The sequence below is a fragment of the Podarcis filfolensis genome, assembly GCF_964270895.1.
Source record: "Podarcis filfolensis genome assembly, chromosome: 10".
Taxonomy (NCBI): Eukaryota; Metazoa; Chordata; class Lepidosauria; order Squamata; family Lacertidae; genus Podarcis; species Podarcis filfolensis.
In genome coordinates, this window is record NC_139612.1 from 51,367,055 (window position 1) to 51,386,245 (window position 19,191).

At 43.7% G+C, this 19,191-nt stretch overlaps 1 protein-coding gene and 1 long non-coding RNA gene across 8 annotated transcripts in view; one reads left to right on the forward strand and one right to left on the reverse strand.

The window, feature by feature from the left end:
* The window catches only part of CHST11 (carbohydrate sulfotransferase 11), a 199,985-nt gene extending 189,422 nt beyond the window's left edge, over positions 1-10,563 (reverse strand). For 2 of the 7 annotated variants that reach the window (XR_014539176.1, XM_083574147.1), the window contains exon 1: positions 175-576. Coding sequence is in view for 4 of the 7 variants with exons in the window: in XM_083574147.1 (XP_083430273.1) it covers positions 175-277 (103 nt within the window). In the remaining 3 variants the exon portion in view is untranslated. Of the gene's footprint in view, positions 1-159; positions 580-7,978; positions 8,124-10,165 lie in introns of those variants that run through there. The other 5 variants (XM_083574149.1, XR_014539177.1, XM_083574146.1 and 2 more) reach the window with 5 other exon arrangements.
* Positions 8,630-12,237, forward strand: LOC310743734. Its single transcript, XR_014539202.1, has 2 exons — positions 8,630-8,774; positions 11,577-12,237. It is a non-coding gene; the product is annotated as an uncharacterized lncRNA (long non-coding RNA).
* The last annotated feature ends 6,954 nt before the right edge of the window (positions 12,238-19,191 follow it).

A 19,191-nucleotide genomic window follows, 5' to 3' on the forward strand; every position in this document is an offset into this window, starting at 1 on the left:
GTGCTCCCTCGCCGGACTTTCCTCTCGCCTCCCGCCACCCGCGTTACCTCCGGCCCCGGAGCCCCAGGCGCCGCCGCCGCGCCAAGTCCCCGCGAAGGGCGCGCGCGAGGAGGAGGAGGAGGAGGAGGAGAAGCGAAGAAGGAGCAGCAGCCGCCCTACCTGGGTGCAACATACTTTGGAAATAGAAGATGACGAGCGCGAAGGAGCCCAAGCAAGTGACCAGCACCATCCGGCAAACGCGGTTCATCCTCATCACTTCCAGCAGCGCCGCCTTCATGGCTTTGTCCCGGCGTGTGAGGCGAGGGCGAGGCGGCGAGAGGAGGAGAGCCAACGGGAAAGGAACCGGCCGGGCTCCCTAGCCGAGAGTTGGGAGGCTGAGGAGCCTGCGAGGAGCGGCAGCGACGCCGAGACCGGCCGGCTCGCTCAGCTGGCGGCGTTGGCGCCGGCGGAGGAAGCAGCAGCAGCTGCTGGTCTCTCCTCCTCCCTCCTCCTCGGCGGCTGCTGCTGCTCTGGAGGCTACCTTGGGCAGCGGCGGCAGCAGCTTGCCAGCGCTCCTTCATTTGGCCGCGAGATAGTCCTCGGCTGGAAGATACCACTCGCGCCCTCGGTTCGGGGGCGTCGGGCGGGCGGAGGCGCGCGCCAAAAGAGGACCTCGCGCGGAGGGAGCGGAGCGCCTCACCCTCTCCGAGAAGGTGGTCGCGCCCAGCTGTTTCCCCTGCGCGTCTTGCGGCTTCCCTCGCGGTCCTAAAGCGGCTCTGTCCTCGCGCTGGGGGCTACGCAGCGCGCAGAATGAGATGGGGGTCGGGAAAGAAATCCCCTTCCTTCCTATCGCCTAACGGGCTAAAAAAAAAAAGAGTTCAAGGAAATAAAGTAGGAGAACGGAAAGAAAGCGAGGAGTTAATGAGTCCTACTACCGGGACTCATCTCTCACGGTCAGGACAGTAGCTCAGAGATAGAGCATCCCTGCTCTGCGTGCAAAACGTCCCATGTTCAGCCCCTGACAGCTCCAGGCGGGGCTGAGAGAGACGCTCAAAGCACATTTATTCTGAACTATTATTCTTTTATTAACGATAATGATGGGATTTCTTACTCAGCCTTCCCCAGAGGTCCCAGGGCAGGATGCATCAATATAAGAAATGCAGTATTAAAATCAGTAGTCCATTTAATTGGATTTGTTTCCAAATGAATCAGCCTCAGATTGCAGTCATGAAGGAGGAGGTAAAGTCAAGGCCATTTAAATAAGTGGGATTAAGCACACCTAGTTCTTCACACTAGGTGTGACATTGGCAGTTTTGATCCATGTTAGTCTTGGGTTTTGAGTTAATTTAATATACAATATTTCAGAAATGCCTCTATTAGGACCACCAAAATGGTAGGGATTTTGGATTCTTCTTTCTTTCTTATGGAACAACGCAGCTACTTTTATTTTTTAATAGACCATGATTTGGAGCGCAATTTTCACATGGCCTAGGGGTGAAGCAGCTGTTGAAGCAAAATTTCAGCAGCAAGGGGGCACATTTCCACTTCCAAAGGCAGACCAAACTGATGGTGTATGTAAATCAGGGATGCTGAACCTATGACCCTCCAGATGTTGTTGGACTCCAACTCCTGTCACCCGCAGCCAGGATGGCCAATGGTCAAGGATGGTGGAAGCTGTAGAACAAAAACAACAAGTTCTCCATCCCTCATGTATACTGAAGACTGTACACTACACACACACACACACACACACACACACACCGAGAGTGTGGAGCAGTGCTTAGAGTCTTGGACTAGGATGGGATGTTGGCAGTGGCAGACCTTGGCGTCTCAAATTTCAGTGGCACCCTGTGCAACACCAAAATGCAGCATGCGCCCCTGCCTCTTGCCTTCTGTTGGACTTCATAGTTGTGGCACCTGCTGTGGCACCCCAGAAGCTTTGCACCTGGTGCAACAATCTGTCACGCTCCCCCTGCCTTTGGTGATGGAAGTAAACCCACAATGCTTACACAATATACAGTGGTACCTCGGGTTAAGAACTTAATTTGTTCCGGAGGTCTGTTCCTAACCTGAAACTGTTCTTAACCTGAAGCACCACTTTAGCTAATGGGGCCTCTCGCTGCCACCGCACCACTGCCGCGCAATTTCTGTTCTCATCCTGAAGCAAAGTTCTTAACCCAAGATACTATTTCTGGGTTAGCAGAGTCTGTAACCTGAAGAGTATGTAACCTGAAGCGTATGTAACCCGAGGTACCACTGTATTACCTGAATCAGTGTGGGGTGATACACAGAGAAGCTACCTTTTATTCATCACTGATTCCTCTCTTTTAATGACTACTGGTTGGTAAAGTAGATCTCTTCCTTTGAGGTTTTACTTCCTTTCTGCCCTCCTAGTCCTGCACACCCACTGCAATACATTTTCCAAATGCAAAAAATGAGGAGCCCCTGTTTTAAACTTCCATTCAGCTATACGGCTGAGAGCTTGGGCCAGTGATGATCTCTTAGGCAAATCTACTTCACAGGATTGTTCTGAGGACAAAATCGAGAGGGAGCAGGAGAGGGAGAGAACAATATATGTCAGCTTGACCTCCCTGGAAGAAAAGTGGGGTATAAGTACACTTAGAGAAAGTAAACAAAAAGTGCTTTCTAAAATGCACCTAGGCTAGTGTTTGGTTATCAGAGCAGACTATATACATTACATCACCAGGCAGAGACTTTTTACATCAGCAGGCAAAGGCATTTAATGTATGGGGGGATCAAGTAAAACAAAAAGAGTTATATCCCCCATGCTTTGTTTTGCTTTAAAGAGAAACCGTTATTGAGATTGATGCATGTGGTTTCTTGAGCCATTGCTAGCCAGGTTCTCACAGTCAGCTGGATAATCTTGGAAGCTGAACCTCAGTACACAAATTGATCACAGGCAAATATGCTTCTTAAACATGTTTTCTTAGTGTGTGTATGTGGGGGGGGGGAGGGAGGGAGAATGAGATCAAAAGGATTCTGGGGCTGAAATCCAGTTTAAGCCCCATTGAACTGTTGATACTTTAGAAACTTGGATTAGTTAGTGGAAAGTTTAGCAGTTATTTAGCTAAATGTGAATATTTTTGGTGATTGTTCTTATTAATCAAACAGTTTAGGGGGAAAATAATTTTGATGTTTTTGTTAGCTAGCTGGTGTGGATATAAATGTTAACTGATGAAATTTGTCAAATGGATTTTGTACATGTATTATTTCTACTGTATCTATCTATCAATATATAGCTCTGTATTGTTTACTGTTTCTGTGTGCTGCTCTGAGCATATCTATAGGAAAGTGACTGGTACATAAGCATACCACTACTAATAATGTTTAAAATATAGTAAGGTAAAAAGGTAAAGGTCCCCTGGACGGTTAAGTCCAGTCAAAGGCGACTTTTGGAGTTGCTCATTTCGCTTTTCAGGCTGAGGGAGCCGGTGTTTGTCCACAGACAACTTTCCGAGTCATGTGGCCAGCATGACTAAACCACTTCTGGAACAATGGGACACCATGACGAATGCCAGAGCACACAAAAACACCGTTCAAAATATAGCAACTCCCTGGGACTTTCTTCTGTGTGGACATGCATAGGGTTTCACTGTGATTTGAACTTCCTCATTAGGGTTCCTGTCTGCTTAGGTTCAGATTATTGAGAAATTCTCTACTCACTCACTGATGTCAAGTATTCTTAGAAATAAATCCTATCTGTGAAGACTCTTATAAATTTGTCTTCTCTGTCAACAGAATACTTTGAGCTGGCTTTGCTGATACAGGACCTAACATGTTTATGGTTTGACATGAAGGAATGTAGAAAAATCATAACTTCCTCAAGCTACATTATCATGACAGATTCTTGGGAGTGGGGGGATCCAGAGAGCTTGATCTTTAGATACACTGAAATCCTTCATGGGGTTTTTTCCCCATGAACAAAACCAGCGATATATGCATCCTATCCACACAAAAAACATTGCAGCAGATTGAATGAACAAACAATATTGGAGCAGAATACTATGAGATGAAAAGACAAGTGGGGAAGTTTCTCCATTGCACCCATTTCAACAGAGGCTCATTTATTAGTTGTTACATTTGGAAAGCACACCAGGATATCAAATCTAATTTGAGCCCAGACTAGTCAAAATACACACACACACACACACAGAGAGAGAGAGAGAGAGAGAGAGAGAGAGAGAGGCACCAGGGTACAGACTAAAATGTTTGCCAAACTCTGACATAGTTTGCTGCTCTTTCTTGATTCACAAAGTGCTCTTTTGCCATTTTTTCCATTGCAATTTGCCAGTCCAGGACAACTTTTGCAGTTTGAAGTTGTTGGAATAAGGCTAATTGAAATATGGTTTCGCAGAGGAGCCAAGACAGCTGCTCCGAATGCCACTCCAACTATGCCAGCTCTAACCTGCTTGCAATTAATTTGAGTTCACTCTTACCCAATAAATGGGCAAATTCCTTCTTGAGGCTAGGAAACTGTTCCAATATCGGGGACCTAACTTTCACACAAAATGTTTCTTATATTTCACCAGCCAGGGGTTGCTATTCTCATGTCACAGTGCAACATGGGCAGAACTAAACATGATGCAAAACTGATCTTTGGAGTTGCAAAACCGCAGTAAAAAACTGCAGCACTGTGACTCAAACTCTCTCCCATCTTTGCCTACTTGACAGGAATGCTGTCATTGCATTTTCTCTGAAAACAGCTGTCAGTGAAGTGCCTTAGTGTATGGACATGCTCTAAGACAGGGTATTCCAGAAATTGTGAAACTACAACTCTCATCATCCCTGGCCTTGCTGGACCTGCAAATTTGTTGGCATGGCATTTTGTGTGTCTATAATAGACGCCAGCTAGTACATGTCTCCATAGGAGGCCTTTCAGCAATGAAGGCGAGAGGTGGTCTCACAATATGGCCCCTTACTTCCCAGGCTCTTTTCCACTGCATTTTTATAAATAACTCTAGAAGAATGAAGACTGCAGCAGCTAACTTGATGAAGGCAGAAATCCTGCACATGTTTACCTGGAAGTAAGACACACACATGCAAGGGACACGGGTGGTGCTGTGGGTTAGGCCTAGGGCTAACCCACTGTGGGCTATGACTTGCCGATCAGAAGGTTGGTGGTTCGAATCCCTGCGACGGGGTAAGCTCCCGTTGCTTGGTTCCTGCTCCTGCCAACCTAGCAGTTCGAAAGCATGTCAAAGGGCAAGTAGATAAATAGGTACCGCTCCAGCAGGAAGGTAAACAGCATTTCCGTGCGCTGCTCTGATTCGCCAGAAGTGGCTTAGTCCTGCTGGCCACATGACCTGGAAGCTGTATGCCGGCTCCCTCGGCCAGTAAAGCGAGATGAGCGCCGCAACCCCAGAGTCAGCCACGACTGGACCTAATGGTCAGGGGTCCCTTTACCTTTACCTTTAAGACAAACACACACACACACACACACTTTGGGAGGAAACATGAAGATATACCGTATTTTTTGCTCTATAAGACGCACCAGACCACAAAAACCTAGTTTTTGGAGGAGCAAAACAAGAAGAAACATATTCTGAATCTCAGAAGCCAGAACAGCAAGAGGGATCGCTGCGCAGTGAAAGCAGCAATCCCTCTTGCTGTTCTGGCTTCTGGGATAGCTGCGCAGCCTGCATTCGCTCCATAAGACGCACACACATTTTCCCTTACTTTTTAGGAGGGAAAAAGTGAGTCTTATAGAGCAAAAAATACGGTAAATTTAATCAATCAGTCAATAAATACATTGCTGTCTGTGAATTAGGACAAAGAAAACCTTGCAGTCCAGTTCCATCACATGATGCAGCCTGTATCACTAGATACTGCAGGAGAAGGTGAAAGAAGATGATCAGACATGTTTTAGGAGGCAGCCATGTCTTGTTCTGGCCCTAGAATGCAAGTTCTGCAGTGAGTTAATTGCTACGTTTAAGAAAACCCTGCTATTTATTATTCATCAAGCGACTCCATTAGCAAACTGCTTTACAATCTTTCTTATGTTCTTCCTTCCAAGGATGTGTTGGAAACACAGTGCCCACCCCACACTCCAAAAGGTCATATTTCCATGAAACAGAACTCTAAAAATGCAAATAATTGAGTCATTTCCTGCTTCTACTAACATGAAACTTCTTCCCCTCCTATCTGCTGAATAAAATGTACAGGTAGGTAACACTAGGTGAACTTTCAAGCCAAGAAAGAATGATGATGAATCACAGCAAGATCTCACAGAATAATATAAACCCACATTTCTGTAATGAGTTCCGGCATCACTTCACACATTACCTCCAGCCAATAGAATTGCAAAGCATGATGCATTAAAGTGGGTAAGTTATATAACCACCAAGGTGGCTCTGGAAATCCTTGTTTTGAAGTGTCCTTAGAACTGGGATTATCACATCCTTCTTTTATGAGTCTTAGCTGTCTTAGCAGTGAGATCGTCCCCATCCTAGGTATCCCCAATGGAAGGGCTGGGTTACACCTTTTGGGGTAGAGGTTTGATACCCAAGATAGAACATGCACTATGCACTTTGGAGAGGGGGAGTCAGCACCATCCAGGTATGAAAGGAAGCACAGGGTTGAGGAATAGAAGAAAACATCCAATCTCCTCTGGGAAACCAGAATTAATCATAAATATTCCCTATTCCCTACTGGCTGGTTATATGTCAAATGCATGGATCGTGAAGGGAAGACAGCTGTAAAGTTCCAAGAGGCAACATAGAGTTGTTCTTCTTCTGTGTAATTTTTAATTTATTTCTCAAAATGAAAAACATATTTATATTGCCCTTTCAAGCTACTTCACAACATGCTTGTGGCCTGTAAAATAAAGGGATAAATTCTCATGTCTTGTGGAGAAGGTAGCATGCTCATCTTTGGATAAATGACATAAAATGTAGGTTTCTGGGAAGCTATCTTATACAGAGTCCATCCAGCTCAGGATTGTCAGTCAGCAATTGTCCTGGGCCTACTTTGCCTCTTCATCTAAAACCTCAGGAAGCCATTGCCATTCAGAACAAACCAGGAAAGGGGAATGTGTGGCCTTCTAGATATTTGCTGGACTACAACTCCCATCATCCTTTACCATTGGCCATGCTGGCTGGGGCTGGGGCAAGTTGGAATTAACAATATCAAAAGGGGCAAAAATTTCTCATGCCTGGAGTAGACAGCAATGGACTAGATGGACTAGTGGTTTAAACTGACATAATGCAGCTTCCCAGATCAAAAGTATACTGTATCTGCAAAACGTGACAAGTCATTGTTACAAAATGGAAATGCCAGGCCTGTTATCTTGATAAACCATGTTAACAGGCTGTCGATCATGCTTCTGACAGGGCAGAGACTTTGAGATGCCACAATTTACAAGCAAAGTGTAAACACTGAGCTGTGAAAATTGTAACAGCAGGTGCTACATGCATTTCTATATCAATAAATATCAAGTAGCTCCCACTTGGAAGGAAGAGAGAGAGAGAATGAAAGGTAGACAGGAGACCAGCCCTCATCTCAGAGGAAAATCATTGGAGATTGCACACAGCTCTGCCTGTTTTGATACACACTTGGGGATGTCAAAGAAACCCAACAGAAACAGAATCTAGAGAAGAAATTGCTTATGTTCACTTATTTGTCCCATGTTTGGAATGGAAATCAATCCAGCGAATACAATAAGGATTTGCTGCTATTGCATCTTTCATTCCGCAGATGATATGTATTTGATTGCATCCCCCTCTTTCCTTTACATTGAAATGAATGGGATGGAATTACATAATAACCATGCAAATTTCCTTTTTTTAATCTTTATGTAACTTCTGACATCTTGTGACCCACTCTAAAACCTTGGAATGAAAGGTGGATAAAATAAATAAATACACAGTTCAACAAGATAAGAAGCTGGAACAGGACGGGGGAGATTCAAGCTCAAAATTCCTTCTGATTTGAAGCTCACTGGGTGAAATTAGGCAAGTCATTATTTCCGAGCCTAACCTACCTCACAGGGTTGTTGTGATGATGAAAGCGTAGATAAGAATGTGTACTACTCTGAATTTCTTGGTAGAAGAACAGGATGCAGATGTGTCATAATAGTTTCAACCACCAGCTGCCAGGAAATGAAATGAGAAAGATACTTGCTCCTGCTGGAATGTAAATTAAAATATTTACATGTTTCACTTTGTTCTAAAACTAGACCCTCAAGACAGCTAGGAACATAATAGAAACAGGAATTAATAAGCAATATAATTATTACAACCTAAGCTGCAGCAGAAATAACGAACAAGTAGTGCAAGTGTGACCCCCCTCCCAGGCCATCTTGTGCATTGTTAATTGGGGGGGGTTATGTTTATTATTAAAATTATAATGGGTCAGTGCATCTGGCTGTTAACCAGAAGGTTGGTGGGTAGAGGCCACCCAGGGACGGCTGTTGGACAGAATCCCTACATTGCTGGGGCTTGGGCTAGATGATCCTCCTGGTCCCTTTGAATCAGAGTTGCCAGGTCAGGAGCATCACAGGGTCCAAACCTGAGGCTTTAGGGACTGCCCCTGGTGATGTCACAGATGCATTCCTTTGCAATGTCATAGGGCAGAACCTGGAGATGGGGGTTAATTGGAAGAAGGTAGAGCAGAGCTACTCCCGCCCTGAGTGCCTATGCTGCAATTTGCTGCCAACTCCTGCCAGGTTGAAACTTTGCAAGCTGCATGCACAGTCTTCTTCTTATTAGTAGTATTTATTATTATTAGCACTCTGGGCCACCTGGAAATTCAAGCCCTCCATTTGCCACACAAACTTAGTGAGTTCAGGTCAGACCTGGAGGTCTGGCAACCTTAGTAGGCTTTCATTATTTAAGAGGAAGAGAGCAGTCTTCTATCAGCTGTAGCATTTTATAGAAGAAGTGTTTTTTTCCTGAAATGGTAGAACATAGCTGGGGAGGGAGACTTATAGCACCATGTCTCTTTGGAAGTAATTCCCACTGTGGCCTTACAGTTCTCTTGTGGATGTTTCGTTTATGTCTTCCTGCTCAGAACAAGACCTTCCAAAAAGGCAAAATCACTCTCTTTCTGCTCAAGTTGTGTGCTGTTTAGTTCACTTTGTTCTGTAAACATTCACCAGGATTTTCTCTCTGCTTTATTCAAGTGTCGGTGCTAACAGGGCCACCATTTTTCCCTGCCTCCCTTCCGCCCCCCCCCCCTTGCCTAGCAGGCTGCTGGGAAAGGAACAGAACATTCTCACTGGAAGCCTGAGCTTGCAGAGGGCTTTTGAAATCAGGCCAAAGCCTCTGTAGAATTAGGCCGAGGGCGGCAGGGAGCCCTCAGGTTGCCCACCTTTGCTTCAAGCCGTGTCAGTTGCATCCTTTAACCAGGGACACCTTATGAGCAGATAGATAGATAAATAGATGTTAACCAGGGTTTTTTTTAAAAAAAAAATGCTAAGAAGAAATGCAGACAGTAATACCATTTTAGAAGAGGCAATCTCCTTGCATTCCCTCACAGAGGAAGTAATGCCTCTTCTAAGATATGGAATATGCAAGCACCATCTAAAAACAATCTTTTTTTTATTATTGGTTTTGCATTTAAGATTTATTTAATTAATTGAAAGCCCCAATAGGAATTACAGCTAAATTAGAGAAAGAACACTTGTTTCCCCTTCACCCCAACTAAATAACATCATAGGTAAAGGTAAAGAGACCCCTGACCAGTAGGTCCAGTTGTGGCCGACTCTGGGGTTGCGGCGCTCATCTTGCTTTATTGGCCAAGGGAGCCGGCGTACAGCTTACGGGTCATGTGGCCAGCAGGACTAAGCCACTTCTGGCGAACCAGAGCAGCACACGGAAACGCCGTTTACCTTCCCGCTGGAGCGGTACCTATTTATCTACTTGCACTTGACGTGCTTTTGAACTGCTAGGTTGGCAGGAGCAGGGACTGAACTGAGCAATGGGAGCTCACCCCATCATGGGGATTCGAACCGCCGACCTTCTGATTGGCAAGTCCTAGGCTCTGTGGTTTAACCCACAGCGCCACCCGCATCCCAAAATAACATCATAATTGTTGACAAATATTATTATTGACAAATAATAATTGGCTATTATTATTTATTGGATTTATGTACTGCCCTTCATTCAAAGATCTCAGAGTGATCTTTACAACATCAAAACAAAACAAAACAGAATATTATTTTTATTACAGGTAAATAAGAAGTCAATGTAAGGAATAGCAGGGAACAACCCTCGTCCATCTGCTGAAATTGTATTGATGCTTTCCTCTCATACAAAGGAAGCCTTTGTCTTTCTTCACCTGCTGTGGAGCGGAGGTTTCGCAGCAGAAGCTGGGATGAAAATCAAACAGGAGAAGCTGTGGACAGTGAGGGGAGAGAAATAAGGATGGAGAGGGGGAACGAGTGTAGTTTTCAGGCTAAGGTGTCATCACCCTTCTTGGCTGTGATGCTCTCTTCAAACTCACACAGCAAATAATTCAGTTCTGGTGTCTGAAAATGTGGTGCTATGCTTAATTTATATTTTCCTCAGCTTGTGGTTATCCTTCTGGCAGAGACTAGCAGGTGACAATACACCACATACACGCTACACTTCCTGGGGAAATAAGAAAATAGACCCCTCAGGTGGCCATAAGTGACATTTGCTGTAGTAGTGAGAGAAATGTAGATCGGTTTTTTGTGGCGTTCTCTGCATCCTACACCCTTACAGCGAAAAGGTCACCTCAAGATAGCTTTTGTTTAGTGCAAAGGCTACATACCTATTCAGACAATGGGGTTCCTTGGGTATTTTGAACCATTCCCCCTTCCATTTGACAGGTCATTTTATATACCACTCGGTGTGGGTGAATCTGTCCATCTTGGTTCTTTATTTTTGCAGATTCCTCATTTTTCTCCCAAGGAGCTCAAGGTGGCATATATGGTTCTGCTTCCCATTTTATCCTCACAACAACCCAGTGAAGTAGGTTAGGCTGAGAGACAATGACAGGCCCAAGCTCACCCAGCGAGCTTCATAGCTGAGCCCCAGTGATTCAAACCCTGGTCTCCCAGGTCATAGTCCAACACACCAACACTGTCTCTCTTTGCAAAATTCACGGATGTGTGAATTTGGGAGGATATCTGTGTTTCAGTTTGTGTATTGTTTCAGAACATGTAAGTTGGGTAGGGTCAGGTCAGCTTTAAATGTGAAGTGAATTGAATGTCTCCCCCATCTCCATCTTTGAGTAAGCCTATTGGATACAGCACAGCTTACTTCTGGGTAGGCTTTCATAGGCCATAACAAAAGGTAGGGGCATAGCTTAGGGGTAGAGCATCTAGGTTGCAAGTTCAATCCCTGACATTTCGAAGCAGAGCTGGGAGAGACCTTGACTGAAAGATTACTGTGTTTCAGTTCGTGTACTGTTTTAGAAAGTGCAAATTAGGTAATAGCACCTTTATATGTGAAGTTGATCAAATTTCTCCTCTATCCATACACAATACCCCACTTTTCTCAATTTCTTTACTTTTATACTCCAAGGCATATTCTTCACAGAATGCATTTGTACAAATAAGGTGTAATTAGCCTTACCCATCAGATAATGGTTGACCTTCTGTTGCTTCTGTGCAGATTCAGTGTGTTAATACTACACTCAGCGTGGTTCAAGGCTGAGTGAAATTGTGAGCAGAGACATACAAATAGAGAAACACCTCCCCAAACAACATAAAGACAAAAGGTCCCCATCGAGGTAACTACCTCCTTCAGCTCTGACTTCGCTGTGTTAAACAGAGCATTTGTGGAGAATAAGCAGGCCCACTTGAGGCAAACCTGATTTATTCCAGAGGAAGGAAGGAAGGAAATGCTGAGGATTGGAAATCTTTTTTTGGAATGGAGAATGAGAGCTGAGGTGACAACAGGGATTGACAAATCTGTCAGTTTGGGTTTTTCAATTTCAAATCTTAGGGTTGTCATATTTCAAAAAGTGGAAGTCTGGACACAATACTTGTTGAGCTTTTTTTAGCAAAATAACAAATAACATTTTAAAGCTGTTTTTGAGGGAAATGGCCAATATGGCTGGATTTCCCCAAACGATTTCTGCCTGGACACAGCTTCTGACTACAGTTTTCTGGGTATGTCAGGGAAATTCTGGACGTATGGCAACCCTACTAATCTTCAATTTGGTTCTCCACATTGCCATAGCCATTTGCAATTTTTTACAAAAAATAAAATCCACAGGAAAATTTGTCAACATTTTAGTTGGAATTTCTCCTAATAAACAATCAAACATTTTTTGGTGTCCTGCATTTCCAGAGTTAATGCCATGCTCAAGGCAGCGTACAACGTATAAAAAACTTCCGAGGCGGCTTCCTGTTTGAGTTTTCCATACATTTCGAGGCTTGCGTATTGAGTTTTCGGTTTTTGAACGTTTCAGAAGTCGGACGGTCTTCCGGAATGAATTACGTTCGAAAACCAAGGTACCACTGCATATGCATTTTCATGCACACTTTCCCACAATATATGCATTTTTGTACATGTTCATGGTTGGGGAAGCACCATCTCAAAATCTGAAAACGTGAATTTCAAAGGATAGCTGTGCTTCAGTTCGCTGTTTGTTCCAGACGTGTGCAATGGGTAGTTAACAGGCAAACAAAAGTGAATTCATCCCTCATCCCTAGTTAACAGGCACAATCTGATGATGTGAAAAGCTTCAAGCGCCACACAGGGCAAGCAGCTCAAAGTAACTGTTGTGGGGAAGGCTCTGTGGAGCCTATAACAAGGGCTAGGATGCTTTACAGCCTGAGGTAAAGAAGAGACACTGGATCATTCAGAAGCTACCAAGAATGTCTACTGACACTAGGGCTGAGCCAAGATTTCTCTGAATATATTTTTCCAGTGGTTTCTTTTCTTTTGTTTTTCTTTCCTCCCACCCCTAGAAAACAACCCACTTTTGCAGAGTTTTCTCACCCAAAATTCTGAACATTTATTTGTAGTGACTGACCTTTGCTCCCCCCACCCACAAAAAACCCACCCCTGGGAGATGCTATGACTGTGCAGCATTCAAAATGGCAGCCAGACTTCCAATGCAGTAGTTGTTGCTGCTGGAGGAGGGTGGGACTTACGGAAAAGGAAAGAAGCTTTCCTTTTTCCCCTGCTAACAATGAGCTCCACCACTCCTGAGAAACATTTCCCCTAATTCATGATGATGATAAGGTATCATACAGTGCAGATGTGTATGTCCTTGCAAGACGTAATTGATCATTTATAGTCCCACTGTGACTTTGTGGGTACAGCCAACAGAGATTCACTTGTCCACTGGTGTATTTTCTGTCCTTAGGTACCTTAAAAACTACTCAGTTCTGTTATGTACCGCTTAACATATATTTGGAGCACCACCTAATGGAGGCATGTGGAATGAACATACTCTCTGGAAGTGATCTAGCTGGGTTTTCTTAGATAGGAATAATTAGAGAAAATGAAATAGTTATTCTTATTCATTTTGAGAGAGGGGAGGAAGGAGAAGTCCTGTCGTGCAAGTAGAACTCTGCACATGCAGCACTGGATATATATAACCTGTCACTATTAAATCATTAACAGGCCAATTCTAATATGCTTTATTACAATGTTTGCAATATTTCAAAGACCATAAACTCAAAGTAATCCCCAGTCTTTGACTTCTTGTATATAACCACTTTGAGGACAGTAACAAAACGCTCCAAATCTTTATCTGGATCCTGAACAAACTAATATTCAATAATAACCAATTAAACTCTTCCGCTCACATCCCTTTTCTGGCCCCAGGTCAAAAATCTGACTCACTCTTCAATCTACCATTTAATTATTTTTCCATGTGTAACTAACAATGTAAACTTCCCCTGGTCAATTAGTATATCAAATTATTTATGTCAAGTTCTCCAGTGAGTATGCATACAAATTCTTTATTAGCTCAGGCATTCGTGATATTCCTTTCCTAGATAACAATTTTCCCTTTACTAGTGTTCATTTTCTTTCGTTACAAATTGCTGAAGGCTCTTTGCCTGCTTCTCCCAGTATTCGTGACCCTGCAACAGCCTATCTGACAATGGCTTCTGAAGCAAGGGGTGTTAGGTGTGATCGTAAGAGTTTCATTAAAATAAAATAAAAAATGTAACATTCCACCTTGCAGTGGATCTCCTTATGCTTCTTACAGAATAGCTGCAATGAAAATTTATTTTACATTTTACTATCTGGATGGGTTGTAGGGGAGGGGAGAGAAAGGAAGCTTGAGCACATGGCTTCAGCGTTCCAAAATGCACTCCCAAATTCTCCCAAAAGGCAAGAAAAAGGGGCAGAGACTGATGCAGTACAAGTACTAAGAAATTGGCTATGTTTCTGGTAAGCTGAAGCTTCTGTAAACTGGGCTTATCCTTTGTGTGACTCTAGCAGGAGTTAAACACCCATAATTTTTAAGAGGAGGGGGATCATAATAATTATGACCTATAGTGTTTAACACAGGGGTGTGGGTGGTGCTGTGGGTTAAACCACAGAGCCTAGGACTTGCCGATCAGAAGGTCGGCGGTTCGAATCCCCACAACGGGGTGAGCTCCCGTTGCTCGGTCCCAGCTCCTGCCAACCTAGCAGTTCAAAAGCACATCAAAGTGCAAGTAGATAAATAGGTACCACTCTGGCGGGAAGGTAAACGGTGTTTCCGTGCACTGCTCTGGTTCACCAGAAGCGGCTTAGTCATGCTGGCCACATGACCCGGAAGCTGTACGCCGGCTCCCTCGGCCAATAAAGCGAGATGAGCGCCACAACCCCAGAGTCAGCCACAACTGGACCTAATGGTCAGGGGTCCCTTTACCTTTACTATAGTGTTTAACTCCAACTAGACTGAGCAAAATTTAGCCAAGGAATAGTGAAGCGATCAATGTAGGAGATGTAAGGCACCTAACACAAATTTACTTCATGTGTCGCAAGAATGTTCTGCAATCTGGACTTTCTGGAAATCTGCTCTGATAGAAATAGAAAAGTGCCCTAGGTTACCATCTTCCAATGGACCCAGTTGTAATACTGTTTGAGGATCTCAAGAGCACCATACCACAGGAGAGCACTGAAATGGCATCTCACTTATCAACAGCAGCTAAAATGGCAATTTCTCAAAACTGGGGGGTGGGGGTGGGACACCACATCATTGTTGTTTGATTCTTGGTTATCTAAAGTTTAGGAGATATTTAATATAGAAAAAATAGCAAATTTGATAAGAGAAGGCATTCAAAAGAACAATAAATGGAGTCTGTTTATCCACTTCTAGAATGATATACTGCAAGATTTAATTAATCTGTGCTCATTATTAGAGGATATATATTCATATTTGTCTACAACTTAACATTGTGATTATTATTAAAATACTGTTTTCTCTTTGTAATAATCTTTTCTATTTTCAAGAAGGTAGCACATGGGAATCCAAGAGTGGCAGGGAGTATTTCAGGGCAAAGTCTGTTTATTCATACAAGGAGCTCAGTAAATATCTTCTCTGTTAGGCACTAGGTGCCATAGCAAATTAATGAACTGTCTGTCCCAGATATTTATCCAAAGCCGCAGTTCAGGAGGAACCTCGAGCAGATGTTCTGTGGGTCATGCCTAGCGTACTTTGCCAGTAGCAGAGAGGACCTTCTTCATTGCCTACCAAGGTACTATTGGACCCCTGAAAGGGTGTGACCAGCATCCACACTGGGTGGAGAAAACATCCTATCCAGTTTAGTTTCCTTGGGGTTGGAACAAAAGAAAAAATAGCTTTGGAAGTGGGAAAAGGCAGCAAGGGTGCAGTTGGGGAGGGAATGTTTTAAAAGCCCTCTGTTAACTTCAGGCTGTTTACAGTAATGCATAAGTACAGCGGTTAACTGTTCCAAGCTTGACGTGCTTCTATTTGCAAAAACTAAATTTAATCATTTCTTCCGCACTGCAGTCGTTCAAGAGCAAGGAGTGTGGAAATTTGGAGAGCATCAAGCCAACATAAATTGCCCACCAGACCTGTGATCCTCTTTAAACTGTGCAACAGTTTGGAAAAGTTATCCAGACCCTTTCCCACTCCTATGTAATTAAAAATCTACAAATAGAACAAAGTTTCAGACACTACTTCTGATTTTGTTTGGTACTGTAGCCCATATTTGTTGATGCTCTGTGGTTTGGTGGTTAGAGTATTGCACCAGGAGGGGAACCTCAGGTTCAAATCCTCACTCAGCAATGGGGGGGGGTGTGCTTTGGGTCGGTTGCCATCTCTTAGCCTAACCTACATCACAAGGTTGTTGTAAGGCTAAAATAGGAGGGCAAAGACCATGCTGAGCTGTATTGAGCTCCTGCAGGCAATTAATATAACTTAAATCTTATCTAGAACACTCTAGGATCCTAACTGATTTTGTGAGTTCAGCTCAGAACATCATTAGTAAAAAGGATATTTGACCCACTTCTTCTGCCCACCAGACCTGTGATCCTCTTTTCATGTTTGAGGAGCAATTGAGCACACCCACACAATACAAAGAAAAGGCAGGAACCAAAATGCAGCCATCCTTCAAAAATGTGCACTTCTCCAAATTTTGCAATGCAGCCCTCTAGCCAAGTAACGTGTTCAAAAATGAACATACTAGTGTAAAGTGTGCATAATAGTGAAAATAACATGCAAAAATGTGCTGTCTTCCGGAAATTGCTTTTTAAAAATGTGTATAGTAGACAAAATTGCATACAAAATGTGTATATGTGCAGTGTGCATAAATTCACTCTCAAATGCTGGTGAATTCTCATGAAGACTTTACTAATAATAATAATAATAATAATAATAATAATAATAATAATAATTGGTATGGAAATGTAGGGAACTGAACAGAAGGCAGAGTGGGTGAGTGACAAACAGAAACGCACAGATTTGCCCTTCTTGACTGACGGGCATAGGTGTAAACACCCTGGGGCCCATGAAGGGGCCAGGCACCCACAAATTTTGGTGCCAGGGCCATGCACACTGCATGGCACCCACAGCCCTGTGCGCCCACGGTTGCAGGGCCAAGCTGGCACTCCTGCTCACAGGCGACAATTACAAGCCACATTGTAGAAGCATGGGCTGCTGGGAGCTTAGGAAGGGGAACTGGAGACACAGGTTCCCCACTGCTTTTGTGTGATACTGCAGTGAAGCAGTGTCAGCCTTGATACCATTAATCATGAGAACCAACAATACAGGGAGCTGCACAGCCTGCATTAATGATATTTGTTTTAGCTTTCTCATGTGCCTTAAGACAGCATATTCATATGTGGAACAGTGACTGGGCAATGTAAACCAGTTGTAAACAAGCCATAGGCATTAGATCGTCTCTGCCACATGAGAGGCAAAGCAATTGCCTAAATACGTATTTCCCCCTCCTAATTCCTCCACCAGGGAGTCTTCTAAATAAGTATCTTCGATGCTATATTGCATTGCACAGGGATGCAGGGAATATCATGTTGGCATCTGTAATGTATGCAATAAACAATAAACAGTGGAATAAAATGAATGAATTCATCTTCCTGGGACCTGCCTCTATTCATATTCCAGCTGACTGCAGACTGATGAAGCCGCTTGAGGAGACAATAAAGTCGGACGCATTGGTGTCGTAGCCTTCACAAATTAGAAGGTACAAATGAGTCTTGCTTGGGAATTGCTTTATGCACCTTCTTCTAAATTAGCAATGCTTTTTAAGGAAAAAAAAAATCCAAATGGCTTTTGTCTGAAAAAATTGTTTCCAAACCATTTTTAATAAAAAAAAAACTGGAAACAAAGTTTGAGCTAATTCACATCCCCTCTTTCCCCATTACAAATTTTTCCGGCGGGGGTGGAAAAAGACATCCCAGTGTGGGTGGGAGCTACAGCTCAGTCTGTTCTGCATACAGGTTCAGTCCTTGCCATCTAAGGTGGCTGCTTATGCATGATAAGAAAAGGAAAGGAAGTGCAGTACCCACAAAACAGTGATCAAAGGGGGACACCGATTTTCAAAGAATTTTCATATTCTAATTTATAGGTGTGAACACAGATTTAGAAATAAATCACTATCGTTTAGATAGAAATGCAGTACATCACCCAATAGTGGGAAGACTGGCATTGGTTCTCATAAAACACATAGTTGTATCATGCATAGTCTCAAAAGCTATCAAATCTAGATTCTCACCATTATCTTTCCTTTTTAGTAAAGGTAAAGAGACCCCTGATCATTAGGTCCAGTCGTGACTGACTCTGGGGTTGCGCGCTCATCTCGCTCTATAGGCCGAGGGAGCCGGCGTTTGTCCGCAGACAGCTTCCGGGTCATGTGGCCAGCATGACTAAGGCACTTCTGGTGAACCAGAGCAGCACACAGAAACGCCGTTTACCTTCCCACCAGAGCGGTACCTATTTATCTACTTGCACTTTGATGTGCTTTCGAACTGCTAGGTTGGCAGGAGCAGGGACCGAGCAACGGGAGCTCACCCCATCATGGGGATTCGAACCGCCAACCTTCTGATCGGCAAGTCCTAGGCTCTGTGGTTTAACCCATAGCGCCACCATGCTTTCCTTTTTAGGGGTATGCTAATGTTGTCACAATTGTGACTTCATTGGCACAAGAGGTAGTGATTACTACTTTAATTTGGTGTGCATTGGGGGGTTCCTCCAGATGTCGATAGAGTCCAACCCCCATTGCCCCAGCCAGCATGGCCAACGGACAGTGATGAGGAGAGATATAGTCCATCAACATTTGGAGGATCACAGTTTCCTCATCTCCAAATCAGACAAATGAATGGAGAATAGGTTTGGCACTGCTTACTAGCCATGACGGCTATATGGCAGCATGTCTCTGAACACCACTTGCTGGGGAGCAAAAACAAAACAAGGCTATTGCCCTTATGCCCCACTTGTGAGATTCCCAAATGCATTTGGCTGCTGCGAGAAGCAGGATGCTGAAATTTGGTCTGATCCAGCAAGGGTTATTATACACACACACCCCGCCAACTGTGCAGAGGTTCCCATACTTACTGACCCTGCCATCTCAAAATGAACAAATGCACAGAGTGAAAAAGAAAAGGTGTGTCATTGTGGGGGGGGGGGCAGCATGCCAAGAACAGTGTCTGCCTCCAGGTATGTCCCATCTGCCCGTTATAATGTTTAATTAATCCCTGTCTTTTTAAATCCAGGAATGAAATAATTTATGGAATGAGGTTTGGATCACAGTGTTCTTGAGCTGTGTCCTTGACTCATAATATTGCTTTATAACCT